This window comes from Triturus cristatus, chromosome 6 (genome assembly GCF_964204655.1).
Source record: "Triturus cristatus chromosome 6, aTriCri1.1, whole genome shotgun sequence".
Taxonomy (NCBI): Eukaryota; Metazoa; Chordata; class Amphibia; order Caudata; family Salamandridae; genus Triturus; species Triturus cristatus.
This window is the reverse complement of record NC_140589.1, coordinates 1,214,979,593-1,214,994,171: the sequence shown is the minus strand read 5'-3', so window position 1 is coordinate 1,214,994,171 and position 14,579 is coordinate 1,214,979,593. Positions and strand designations below refer to the sequence as shown.

General features: G+C 49.6%; 1 protein-coding gene across 1 annotated transcript in view; it reads right to left on the bottom strand.

Annotated features, from left to right (window-relative positions):
- The window catches only part of AHCTF1 (AT-hook containing transcription factor 1), a 1,022,752-nt gene that overhangs the window by 223,130 nt on the left and 785,043 nt on the right, over positions 1-14,579 (bottom strand). The window contains exon 34 of the mRNA XM_085612122.1: positions 989-1,185. Coding sequence (XP_085468248.1) covers positions 989-1,185 — 197 coding nt within the window. The remainder of the gene's footprint in view (positions 1-988; positions 1,186-14,579) is intronic.

Genomic DNA, 14,579 nt, shown 5'->3' with positions numbered 1-14,579 from the left:
TATATTCCCTAGTTGTGTTGTACTTGAATTTGGTGTTTGTTTTGTACCCCAGATGACGGATGGAGCATATTCTACACATGTAGAAGCCTTTGGGCTTCGTAGGTATCCAAACTTTAGAAAAATCAGTTTCCACTGTGCCCTTCACATAGCTGGTACAAAGTATTTGTTTTAGGGTAGACTCGAGATGCTGGTTTCAGACCTCTAATTTCACATCTTCCTGAACATTCAATTCCTATGCTATCTGCGTTATATCCCCCAACTACACCATAATCATATATACATAATGGAAAAAACTGCGACTCACCTCTCCTAGACTGCAAGCCAATCGCCCTGCACCCCCGACTCCAGTGAAGAGAACGCGTGGTGGCGTGCTGCGTCACTGCTGCACTTTAAGCAGCACAGCGCCGGGGCAGGCCAAAATGATGTCTAGGGCCGTCATTGGTAGCGCTTTCGCGCGCTACACGATTGACGGCCCTGGGACCCACAAAACGATAGGCAGTGCACCACACCACCACCACTATGTTAGGTGGTGTGTGCACTTGATTGGCGTCGTACCCTGCTGCCCCCTAGAGCCTTCACCGCACACCGCACCACCACTTGATTGGCGTCGTACCCTGCTGCCCCCTAGAGCCTTCACCGCACACCGCACCACCACCACTATGCTAGGTGGTGCGTGCTGCCCCCTAGAGCCTTCACCTGCTACTGCAGTGGCAGATAGCACTCGCCAGGCCGGTCAAGTAGGCCTGAAAACTGTCTCGCCCTTCAAAAAAATCACTCGCATTTGCGAGCGGTCGAGTACATTTTTCGAGCCCTGTGTGCCATTATGCTGGATTATTTGATTTTTTCTTAAATCATAATTTACTCAACCCTGCCACATAATTTGACTCTATCCTACCACATAATTCCATTATAAGAAGAGGTCTACATAAAACAAAGGTTACAATGGAAATCAGCAATAGTGGAACTGAAATAATAACTGGATATTTACATAAATTGGAGTTGTTATGGGATCTATGAATTCCAATTGTATGCCGGTCAAAGATGTATACTCTTCTCCAGTTTTCAATTTCTCCAGTGTTTCCACGTCAATGTTATCTTCATTGGAGTCTGCATGGTAACTCTCTTCAAACTTGTTCTCAGAGAGGGCGCTGGTAAAATCATCACTATCGTGAATAGTGATCACAGCTGTGGGAAAAGAGCATTAAGGTTAGATATCTATCATCTCGACCAGACTATCAGTTTATAATATTTTCTTTTTTAGACGCTTTATTTCTGTAGTCAGTTATACCATATAACTCAAAATGTTTTATATCGACGGCAGTAAAACAGAAGACAATAGCTCATGATGGGTACAATTTAGAGTGCTTCATTGACAACCTTTTTCTTTCATCTTACAATTATTTGTTAACAGGAACAAATAAAATATGAAGGAGCAAAATAAAACTGCAATTTGGTGCTCAATAAAAATGGGTTAGTGTTGGGACTGCAATGTTCCCCACATGCTTTATGGGCGTGTAACCCTGCCCTGAATGATCCAACTGCAGGTGTTGGCCATGCTAACGCGCTAATATCACCTACACAGAGGCCTAGGTTTGTACATGCTAAATCTAAAGTCACAAGCCTGTTCCGTTACTGGGAGGGACCTACCCAGCGTTTCCTTTTTAATTACATTGGCCTAATTAACAAGGTACTTACCTTTGAAAGCGCCTTAACTGGCAGAGACCATCTAGACGCAGGTTCCTAATCTTAGAATATCCCCGATCATCATACTGGATCCGGCAAATCTTGAGAAGTACCTCTGCGCACCGGTAGTTGGTGTTGATCGAGACTGCGTCGGCACTGTTGGCGTCAGATGTGACGTGCACTGGGCCTATAGAGGCACCAAAGTAGGGTGCATTTTTGCAGAAAGCGGAGGATGGGAGGGGCAGTAAGGAATCTGTGACTAGATAGTCTCTACCAGATAAGGTGTTACTGAAGGTAAGTAACTTGTTCATCTAATAGAAAAAACATGAAAGCAATACCTCCCTGGAGGTGGGTCTATGAAACTGGTCGGAACTAGATATCCTGGAGAACGAAGGGGAAAGTGACCATTATGATGGACAGGACTGTCAAGGTAGTAGGGTGTGGTAAACATGAGCAAGGATGCCAACGTAGCATCCTGACAGATGTCCAGGACAGGCAGTCTGCAAGATAATGCAGTGGTCACAGCTATGATAGAATGAGAAATTCCTCATGAGGTTGCCTCTTGTCCACTGCGTAGCATATCTTTATGCGGAGTACAATCCATCTAGAGATGGTCCGTTTCTGCACTACCTTCCTCTTCCTCGCTCCAGTGAACCTAACAAAAAGGTGATTATTGACCCAGTGGTCTTTCGTGTGACAGATCTATAATGACAAAGCTCTTTTTGGCTCTAAACTGCCGCCACTCAATCTTCAGGCATGAAGGTGAAGATCGCACAGGTTGAGGTGTAGGACTCTGCCTTGCGCGGCAACATGAGTTCTTCCTGAAGGGGCAAACCATTGGGCGATGCTTATGCACATGAATTCCGGACAATATACTTTCAGTGCCCATTATGGAGCCACTAGGATGACTTGGAGCTGATCTTCCTGAGAAGTCGGGATCAAAGGATTATCAGCAGAAAGGCATACAGGAGTCCTGAGTGCCACTCAAGGCTAAATGTTTCTCTGTAGCAAGGGCTCCCTTGGAAACTCCAACATAAAGAAGTGCTGATATTGCACGTTCTCATTAGTGGGGATTCGATCTAGACAAGGTTCACTACGTTGTTGAAGCAACCTAGTAACACCTCTGGATGGAGTTGACATTCATGACACGCAAGGCATCGAAGGCTGAGTTTGTTCGTACTGACGTTCAGAGAGCCTGCCAGGTACTGTATGACCGGGAAAATGACCTGACGTTCCAGTGTCATCCAGGTGTATAGGGACTCCTGGCAGAGGGCCCACGACCCCAATCTGCCCTGTTTGTTGCAGTACCACATGGCAGTAGTGTTGTTCGTGAACACTTTAACCAGCTTTCGTTTACTTTTCTCAAAGCTGCCGCATAATTAGACCCTCCCCTAGTGTATAGTTTAATTGGCCCTGGTTATAAGGATACTTCACAAAACAAAGATTAGAACGGAAGTGAACACTAAATATATGTGAAAATAAAACTGAATATTTACATGAATTGTAGCTGTTACTGGATCTATGGATTCCAACAGTAAGCTGGTCAAAGGTGCATAATATTCTCCAGTTTTCATTTTCTCCAGTGTTTCAACCTCAATGTTATCTTCATTTGAGTTAGTATGGTAACAGTCTTCATACTTGTTCTCAGAGGAGGGCAGGTAAAAATCATCACTTTTGTGAACTGTGATCAAAGCTGTGGGAAAAATCCATTAGGTTAAATATCCTATGACCCTACTCTGCCGTTTGTTACAGTACCATATGGCGGTAGTGCTGATCATGATCACCTGAACCAGCATTCCCTTAATGGAAGGAAAAAGATTTTCAATGCCAAGCAAATCACTCCCAACTCCAACAAGCTGATGTGGAGCAGAGACTTCTTTTACACAATAGAGGGGTGAGAGGTCATATACATGGACCTTCCATCTCCCAATATCCAAATACACATCAAAAAGATCCGTCTACTTGTACAAGTACTGGATCTTTTTGATGTGCATTTGAGCTGAGACTCAGCCAGAGACTAGAGTCCTCTGCTCGCCATCCCTCCCAAATAGCCACCCCAATCCAAGCGTGACTTATGTGTCACCACTGTGAACTGTGGCTGGGGACCGGAGAGGGGTTTATCACTGACTCAATCGTGGTTCATCAGCCACCACTGCAGGTCTTTTCCAGTGTCCTCTGATACCTGGACCAGGACGGAGAGATTCACTTGGCGCTGCGCCCACTGGGACTTCAGAACCACTGCACAGCCCACATAATTCATAGAGCATACTTCACCAGCAGGATGTAAGGAAGTAATCAGACCTGAGAGTTATCGTGGCCCTCCTTGAACGGCAGGTAACGTCAGTGGGCCAGCAGGATGGGCATGTGGAAATAAGCATCCGGCAGATCAAACGCAACCATCCAGTCTCCAGGGTCGAGGGCAGACAGGACCTGAGCCAACAAATAGGGAGTCTACAGATCCAACACTACCAAACAGGCTCCAGGGCAAACGGGACGTAAGCCAACGTGAGCATTTTACATTTATCCTTTTTCAGAAAGTAGTTGAGGGGGATGCACATCTAGTACAGGACAGAGGCCCCCATCCTTCTTTGACACAAGGAAGTAGTGGGAATAGCAACCACAATCCACTTCTGATGTTAGCACCCTCTCAATGGCTCCTTTGGCCAAATGAGCCTGTACTTTCTCCTGCAGCAGGGAGAGTAGTCCTTTGTCAGCTGATCTAAGGACAATGGCAGGGGAAGTGGGGTTTCTGTGAATGGTAGGGGATAACTCTGCTGAACAACTTGGAGCACCCACTTGTATGAAGTTATGGGTTGCCAGTGGGGAGGGTGGTACCTGATGCTGCTGCCAATAGGTTGCCTGTGACCCTGCAAGGGCGCATTAAAAACATTAAGTGGCTGCCAGGTGGGCAGACTCACAGCTCTCTGGCCTTCGGTCTCACGAGGCATGTGGGAGCCATGTCCTGAGCCACAAAGGAACTGCAGAGTCTGCTGGCCATGGTGGCTGGATGGAATGGGACATGGCTGGTATCCCTTACTGAAGCCACGGATGGAGCAAAAGCTGAGCATGGTTGGCGTGGTAATGGTGAGTCCCAATGACCAGTTGGTGGTGGCCCTACTGTCCTTGAAGCGCTCAAGCTCTGAATTAGCCTGGTCACTTAACAGATATGTGCCATCAATGGGCATGTTCACAATGGATGCCCAGGCATACCCCGAGAAGCCAGTTGACCTCAGCATGGTGTAGCGACGAAGATCCACCAATGAGGCAATCTCTCCAGAGAGTCGGTTGTGACCAGTCCACAGAGTATTGTCAACTATGCTGCATCCATGTCACTGGAAATAGCCTGAGTCAGGATGGTGTGGACCTCCTCCGAGACTGAGCACCATACTGTGGGTATACATTCAGGAGGCATGTGGTGTTCACGGACTGTGGTGTAAGGTTGGTGGAAGAGAAAATCCTGTTACCAAAGGTATCCAGACTCCTGGATTTCCTATCTGGTGGCATGGTAGGAAATACGCCAGGGTTAACTTAGGATGTTGAGGCCTGAAGCAGCCAGGCTCTCGGGGAGGGCTGATGATTGAAGAAAGTTGGAAATCCAGGAAAGAGGCGGTGGCGAGTGATTGTCCTGTGCACAGCAGCACCTGTGCAGGACATCAGAGAGAGCTTTATTGAAGGGAAGAAGTGGCTCCGCGTGGGATAACTCCGGTTGAGGCACCTCCATCAAGACATTGGCCTTGACCTTCGCCAAAAGCAGCATACGGTTGATGACCTCAGCCGCCCTATATACTTCCATGGCAAAGGAAGCCACTTCCTCCGTAGCCACACTAGAAAGCAAAACGGGGCCAGTGACTGGCGAGATGTCCAGACCACTGGCATTAGCCAGTGCCTCATACCAGTTGCTTACCTTTGGTAACACATTATCTGGTAGAGACCGGATCTAGTCGCAGATTCCATACTTTCAGAATCCTCCACAGTCACAAGACTGGATCCGGAAATTGTTTCCCACAGCACGTCCGCGCGCCGGCAGAGGGCGTTGCGTGACTCCGTAGTCCATATAACTCCCTTGCCAACACGCGGACGTCAGTTTTTTCCATGACTATTTTCTCACTGGAAATGCAGAACCACATATAGAAACTGTCTGTTGAACAGAGTGCTAAATAACCAGTTACTTACCTTCGGTAACGATATATCTGTAAGAAACATTAGTTACCTTAGAATTGGCCCCAGGCGTCAGACTGGATCCGGAATTTATGTTTCGTCAGCAGTACCTCTGGGCGTCGGTCGGCTCTGCGTCCGTCGTTGGTGTCGTGGTCGCCGGGAAGATGTTGAGGCAGCTACTTAGGCACGGCCCTCGCGCGCTGATGTCAGTCCTATACACGACTTTCCGCGACAGAAACACAGAGCCACGCAAGACACTAACCACTGGTGCACAAAACTAGGGCACAGAAAGGATGTCCTTACCCCTAGAAATCAGTTTGCAGAACGGGGAGGATGGGTTGGGGTAGGCATCTATAACTAATGTTTCTTACAGATTTATCGTTACCGAAGGTAAGTAACTTGTTCATCTGAAAGAAACACATTAGTTCGAGATTCCTTACCCTAGAAGAGATACCCCAGCAATACCAACCCCGGAGGTGGGTCTGCGAATCGAGATCACACCAGAAAGTCCTGGAGAACAGAACGACCTAAGAAGCAGTCTCTCCGGACTGGATTGTCAAAGCAGTAGTGTTTGGTAAAGGTGTGCAACGAAGCCCAAGTAGCTGCCTGACAAATGTCATTCGGAGGAACTCCCCATCCCAAAGCAGTAGTTGCTGCCGTCGCCCTGGTAGAATGGGCGTGGAGCCCTACTGGGGGCAGAAAGAAAGTGGGCAAGGTGATGGTCTGCCCGATGTGAAAGGCAGTGACAACCTTGGGTAGGGATATGCCCTGATGTTCCAGCCAAGTCCAAAGGCGAAGAGCCTCTTGACATAGGGTCCACAACCCCACCCCGCCCTGTTTGTTGCAGTACCAGATGGCAGTGGTGTTCTCGGTGAACACTTGCACTACCCTTCTTTTGACAGAAGGAAGGAATGCCTTCGGTGCAAGGCTGATCGCCCGGAGCTCCAGATGGTGTGGAGCCCGGACTCTGCCGAAGACCAGAGGCCTCTGAGCTCCACCTCTCCCATGTGGCCTCCCCATTCCAGGAGTGGCACATCTTACATCACTGTGAACTCTGGTCGGGGAAGGAAGAGGGATCTGCCGTTGACCCAATCCTGGTCCCCTCCGAGATCTGGACGACATCGAAAAGATTCCCCTAATGCTGCACCCATTGGAACTTCAAGTCCCACTGCAGAGTCCGCATATGCCATCTGGAATGATGCACCAGCAGGAGGCCATGAGGCCCAGGAGCTTTGGGGCCATTCTCACCGAAACTGGGGATAGAGGCTGAAATATCGGTATCATAGCCCGAATATCCCAGACTCACTGCTCCAGAGGATTAGTCCGAAACTGCACTGTATCCAGAGCTGCTCTGATGAAAAGGAGGTTCTGGGAGGGAATCCGGTGCAACTTCAGCACGTTGATAGTAAACCCCAGCAAATGCAGGAGGTCCGACGTAGTCTGGAGGTGGGAGACGACAGCTTGGGGCGAGCCTGCCTTAAACAGCCAATTGTCGAGATAGGGGAAGACTAGAACCCCTGATTAGCGCAGATGAGCTGCGACCACCGCCATCACTTTCGTGAACACGGAGGGGAGCTGGTAAGGCCAAAGGGGAGCACAGTAAAGTGAAAATGCTTGTGGCCAACTGTGAACCGTAGGTAATGCCTGTGGGCTGGCAGGACGGGGATGTGACAATAAGTGTCCTGCAAGTTCAACTCTACCATCCAGTCTCCAGGGTCGAGGGCAGACAAGACCTGAGCCAAGGTTAACATTTTGAACTTCTCCTTCCAGAGGAAGGAGTTGACGGCCCTGAGGTCTAAGATCGGACGCAGGCGGAGAAGGGCCAATCGATTCTCAGACATGCGATGGAGTGCTGGTGGCATGGAGGGAGGGGTAGTCTTGAAGGGGAGGGAGGGGTAGTCTTGAAGGGGAGGGAGGGGTAGTCTTGAAGGGGACGGAGTAGCCCCTTCGGACTAACTGCAAAACCCACCTGTCCGACGGGAGGTGATGGCGAATCCTGCAACCCACTGGCCTCTGGTGGCATGGAAAGGTCTGACTAGGAAGGTTTGGAAGCTGCTGCAGAGGGGGCAGGTGGCATTGGTGGACTAGCCCGCCCACTGGCCCCCAGACTCATATCACTGGGTCCCACACCCACAGCTTGGCATAGGCTGGGTAGCTTGCATGGCCCTGTGGCTTTGGGTGGACGTGGAAAGACACCCCTTCTGTAGCCACGAAAAGGGCAAAAGGAAGATTGCATGGGGCAAGAAGTTGCCGCGAGCCCTAACGATCTGGCCGTAGCCCTAGAGTCCTTGAAGTGATCGAGCGCTGAGTCCACCTTGTCACCAAAGAGGCGATAGCCATCAAAGGGCATTTCCAAAAGAGTGGATTGGACATTCGCAGAAAAGCCAGACGTCCTCAACCAGGTGTAGCGCCTCAGGGCTACCGACATAGAAACCGTTCTACCCACAGAGTCGGCGGTATCCAGCCCACACTGGATGGTGAACTTAGCTGCGTCTCAACGCTCAGCAACTGCGCAGGTGAAGACAGCCCGGGCCTCCTCCCGGCACTGTGGCAGCACTTGCGAAACTGTATCCCACACAGTGTGTGTATAACTGTCCAAGAGACATGCAGCGTTCACCCACCACAGTCCTAAGCTGGCAGAAGAAAACATCTTCTTCCCAAGATGATCCAGTTTCTTGGATTCCCTATCTGGGGGAGCAGTAGGGAATGCACCTTTCGAGGATGGGGCTTGGACCACCAAGCTCTCGGGGGTAGGGTGTTGGGAGAGGAAAAGTGGGTCGCGCTGGGCTGGGCGGTGGCGTCAGGCAATCACCCTATCCACAGGAGCCTCTGTGCTGGGCTTGGACCAAGTGCCCAGAAGGATGTCAGTGGGGGCCTCATTAAAAAGGCAGCAGGGGCTCCGAAGAGGCCACTGCCGGCTGAGCAACTCGGTCAGGGGCGTTAGTCCTGACTGCCACCGTAGGAAGCTCGAGGCCCAAGGACTCGTCCCCCCTATGCGACACCACAGCGTAGGGAGCTCGTCTCCCCTATGCAACACCACAGCGTAGGAAGCTCCCTCCTCCGTAGCCACGTTAGGGGAGAATGCATACCAAGGTCTGGAGAGGTATTCAGAACACTGGCATAAACCAACTCCTCTCACCAGTCCGACTCTTCAAGTTGGTCAGCTAGAGGGTCAATAGACCCCTCCCAGTCATCCTCACCCTTCACTGGCTGCCACTCAGGGCGATAGGAAACCCAGGGATGAACAGCAGTACAAAAGTACCCTCTGGCGCCGGTACCGAAGTCTGTCGACGTCGGTTCGGCACTGGGTCCAAGTCGGGGGTGAGGCTGGAGTCGACACTGGTTAGGGACACAACCGACGTCTGGGTGTAGTCACTGGAATCGGCAACAGAGAAGGTACCGTGAGGTCGATCGTTACCTGTGTAGGAAAAAGGGTTTCTGTTGCATTAACCCCCCACTTTTTTGACAGACTACTGATGCACTTTTTCTTGGTGTGCCCTGGGTCCCTGCCAATCAGGTTCCAAGGGTCTGTGCTCTTTCCCCAAAACTAACCCAATTGGCATCTCTGGCAACAGGTCAGCCCCTGGTAAATGGTACCACAGGTACCCAGGGCACTGTGACCAGGGAAGACCTCTAAGGGCTGCAGCACTTATTGTGCCACCCTTAGAGGCCCTGTACCTTTACACACATACACACACACACACTGCCTTTTCAGGCTGCGTGTTTTGGTGCAGAACAAAGTAAAGATTCGACATGGCACACATTTGTGTGCCATGCCTACAACCCACTGCCCACCCCTCTAGCTGGGTGCCCTATGCCAGTTGTACCCCTACAGTGTCTAAGTCCATTCTTCGGCATTGTAAGTGCAGTGCTGCCATTATGAGTATATGGTGCTGGGTGCTTGCCATTACGAACTCCGCAGCACCATAATGGCTACATTGAAAACTGAGAAGTTTGGTATCAAACTTCTCAGCACATTAAACCCACACTGAAGACAGAATTGGATTTAATGAAAAATGCACACAGAGTGCATCTCAGAGATGTCCCCTGAAAAACGACCAGCCTAAAGTGGGCTCCCTGACTGGTACACACCAGCCTGCCACCACGAGGCATGTTTCTGGACCCCTGGGGAGGGGGGGGGGGGGGGGGGAGAGAGCCTACGCTCCCTGAGCCCAGAAACAAAGCCTTTCCTGGGTGGAGGTGTTCACACCTCCCCCAGGCCAGGAAGAGCCAACTGTGCAGGGGAGCTTCAAAGGCCTGGCAGCCTTTGTAATGCGACCCCCAGCCTTTCCTGCTATCAGGAGCAGGCCCCCTTCCTGTCTCCCCTCCCTTTCGGCGGGAAGACAGGCGGCAAAAACCAGCCAGCCCAGGAGGTGTGCCCACCTCTGCCAACTCCACCTCTCAGGTGGGGGAGCCGAGGTGAAGCCCACTCTCCAGTGCTCGCCATCTTGCATATGGCAGACACTCCCCAATCAGGACTAGGGATTGTGCTCAGTCCCCCCACGTGGGGTGAGCACACCACGGGTGAGGTCACCCTAAGGTCAGTAGCCCATTGGTTACTGACCTCAAGTCCCCTAAAACGCACCCTAAATACAGTATTTAGGGGCAGCCCTGAACCAAGAAAGCAGATCCAGCCTACCTACAAGAAGAAAAGAAGGACGAAGAGCTGTGCAGAGGTAACAAGAGGACAACGCCCACTGACTTGGCCCCAGCCCTACAGGCCTGTCTCTCCTCGAACCTGCTCCTGCAAAATCCCGGCGTGTCCAGCAGCCAGCAACCTCACAAACCCCAAAGGACCTGCCTGCCTGCCTTCACTTCTCAGACTGTTTCTCCCGTGAACACCAGACTTGTTTAAACTGCAGTTTCTGGTGCCAGCCAGAGACCAGCCTACTCTGCACCCGCCAAATCTGGCCCAAGCTCAAGTGGAAAAACACCACCATGAGGTCCTCCCGGCGATCCTGACCAGAGATTCGGCAGCCCCTGACCTGCCTCAAACCTCCAGACGACACCTGCAGCTTCAATCCAGAGGACCCCCCTACTGCGACCAGAACAGGTATGAAAATCCGACGTCCCAAGGCACCCCTGCCCCGACGCTCCACGGCCTTGTGTGCCCAAATCAACGGTGTCTAACCAACCCACAACATCCCAACTTACCCCTCGAAGTGGTGGTCGCACCCAGAAGATCCTTGTCCCCGAGCCTGCAGTGTTTCTTAGTACCGGAGGTATTCCATTGAAAACAGAGCACTCGACCTCAAAACAGCACCCTGCACCCAGCCGCCCTAGTGCCGCTGAGAGTGCACCTTCGGTGCTACTTTGGTCCCCAACTTGCCCTGAGCTAAACCCTAGGAACTTTGCTCCCACGACCTCGTGGCCTGCTTGCCAGCAGCCACCAACCGGAGGCCCCCTATCCCCCATTGGATAACATTGGGCCTCAATACTCTGCACCCGACCACCCTAGTGCCGCTGAGGGTGCAACAACAGTGCATCACTGCCCCTGGGAGACCCCTGAGTCTAAGTCCAGAACCTTCACTCCCACAGTTGATTACGTACCTGTGAACCGTTAACCTGTTTTCCTTCCACAGGATAACATTGACACTTTTTCTCCAAAAAGCTTCTAAGTGTTGATTTTTGAAACCTAAAAATATTCTTTAAAAATCGCACAAATAACAAACGTGTTTACTCACCTGTTTGCAGGTAATGTCCCAGTGTTGAATCTAGGTATCCAGCACTGAGTTAGAAAAGTAACGTAAAAAGTAACTTACCTGCAATTTATTGTCAAAGCCCATTCATTTCAAAGTACTGCTCCAAAAAGTTTTCAAGTGTGGAGTTTTGAAAACTGAAAATATTCTTTAAAAATCATGTGAATAACCAAAACGTAATTACTTACCCGTTTCTAGGAAATGTTCCGGTGCTTTATCTAGGTATCCAGCACGGAGTTTGAAAAGTAACGTAAAAAGTAACTTACCTGCAATTTACTGAAAAAGCCTATTTATTCCAATGTACTGTATTTGCCAAGTGTTGCATATTACTGCTCCCCTGTAAATCAAACAAAGTACAATTTCTATTGCAGTTTCAAACTGTTATTAATCCAGTAACTTATTACTGAAACCTATTTAATGCTTACCTGTACCAGGCCTGCTTGGTTCTAAAATAAACAACAGTATATTTTTATACAACAACAAATGGCCTAGAGTTCAGTTCTTTAGTGTGGGAATTCAATTGCTGACAGAGTGGGTACATCAAATGCTTAAAACTGTCCTCTGATACTGCCTTACAGCTCGACCAAGCTACCACTATTAGAGAGTAAGGTTCTATCTAACTTTAACCTCTGCCTACCTCTGGGGACCCTAGGACTCTATAAACACTATACCTCATTTTGGTGTAATATATATAGAGGCAGTTTCTTACAGTGTTGTCACTGGAATCGGCAACAGAGAAGGTACAGTGAGGTCAATCGGCACCAATCCGGATACAGGCCTGGATCCTTTGGGGCCCTCCAGCGTCGGGGCTGGAGCCACTGGCATCGAAGGGCCAGGGCCCCCAGCCGAGTCTGTGGGGCCCGAAGGTGCACCCGCAGAGTTAGGCTGCCCAAAGATTCTGTGGAGCATCTCGTAAAATGCACGAAGCTGGGCAGGAGAAGTTCAGTCTAATGAAAAGGGAGGGAGGTGCAGAGCCGCCCCAGTGGGCTCTAAGGACGGAGCCGGAGAGCAACGATGCTCCGGGCCCCACGTTGCGTCCTCCAGGGAGAAGGCGTAGAGAGACGATGTTTCTTTGCCCTCTTCCTGTGCTTCAACTTACCTGAGGAGTGCAAAGACTTTGAGGACGAGTGGTGGTGGCTCCGCGACCGGTCCTGCGACCTCCCTCCCGACCGGGACCATGAACGACACGGAGCGGACTGCCGGGCATCCAAACGTTTTCGGGACCGCTCCTGCAAAGACTTCGGGTTCATGCCCCAGCAGTCAAAGCACAACGCCGTGGTCACGCTCCAGGCACCAGAGACAAACAAGATGCGGATCAGTGACCAACATCAGCTTGTGACAGGAGTCACAGGGCTTGAATCTGGTCCAACGATGGGATGTTGCCAAAAGTCAAACAAATTTAGTAAAAAAAAAAAACAAGACTAAGGGGCAAGCTCTCCCCGGAGCTGGTGCGGAAAAAGAAAGAACCGACGTCAGCGTGCAGGGGCGGCGTCTAAGTAGACACTGCAACGTCATCCCAAGACCACGATGCCGACGAGGGACACGGAGTCAGCCAACGCCACCTACAGACGCGCAGTGGTACTGCTACGAAAAAAATTCTCCTGATCCAGTCTGACGCCTGGGGGTAATTCTAAGGTAAGGAATCTACAACCACAGTCTCTTTCAGATATTTGACAATATGTGAACTGGACAACGTTTATTTTGGCAGAAGGAGGAAAGAGTTGTCTGGTTATCTCTCAGCCAAAGACTACCCCTAGATTTGACATGCAATCTGAAAATTAAACTGAAATGATGTGCTTCAATTATAAATGATCAGGGACAGCATAAGGTATTGCTTTGAGGGATTGCACTGACCAGGTCAGTTGTATTGCCTATGATACTGGAGGACTGACTGGGCTCCATTTAAGGCATTGTCACAGGTTTGCAGTTACTCTCTCAACTGACGTATTATAATAAAAGGCTTCAAAAAAGTCAAACACTGTTAAGTGTTGGTCAACAATTCGAGCATTGACAGTGCTTTGAACTCTGTTAGTGCAATATTTAATCCTCTAGTTCAAATGACAAGTGTTTAATCGGAGAACTGCATATGCTTCAAGATGCCTGTTTATTGCCTTTTGTGACAAAGCTAAAGTATGCTGAATTAAAGATGGAACAGTTGTAAATTTGCCCCTTTCATATCTGCATTGGGTTTCTTCAAGCCAAGTGTTCTAACTGTTTGAGGAAAGAGCTATGCACCCGAAAAGGAAGGCCCGGTAAGTGCTGTAAAGTCAGAAAGATGGGCAGAGATCTTACAGCAGGCTGGGGGACTTTGTATATGCATGCCCAGTTCAGGAAATTTTTTACGATTATGGGATTGAAGGCAAATAATGCACACTGTAGTTAACAATGGCTTTCCTTATAAATGTATATATATTTAAACTTACATTAGTAATATGTGGTAATGGCATGCGAGGTAAAGCATGTGCGTGCTAAACAAATGAGGGGTAACAAATGCATTTTAAAGGCATGCAATGTTTTTACTAGTGTTGTACCATCATACAACCATGAAGTGTGCACACAAACACAGAACAATCACCATGCACATCAGAGCAACACCCCATCGATCAAAGTCCAAGGTACTACATATCAAGTTTTAACAATGTCCAAAAATCAATCAGTCACCTGCGATATTCATGCTTAATATATGAATTAAATATGTTTTAAACCCGACAGCCTTAGGGTGGTCTTCCTCCAAAATGTTGCCTGCCTTCCTCCATTTTTCTGATCTTGTTTCTGCAGGCACTAGGACTCTGCCCACTTTACCACTGCTAACCAGTGCTAAAGTGCTCGTGTTCTCTCCCCTAAACATGGTAATACTGGTTAATCCCCAATTGGCATATTTAGTTTACTTTTAAGTTCCTAGTAAAGTGGTACCCCCGTACCCAGGGCCTGTAAACTAAATTCTACTAGTGGGTCTGCAGCACACATTGTGCCACCAACTGGAGTAGCTATTTCAATATGTCCCAGGCCTCCCACTGCAGAGCATGTGTGTGCAGTTGA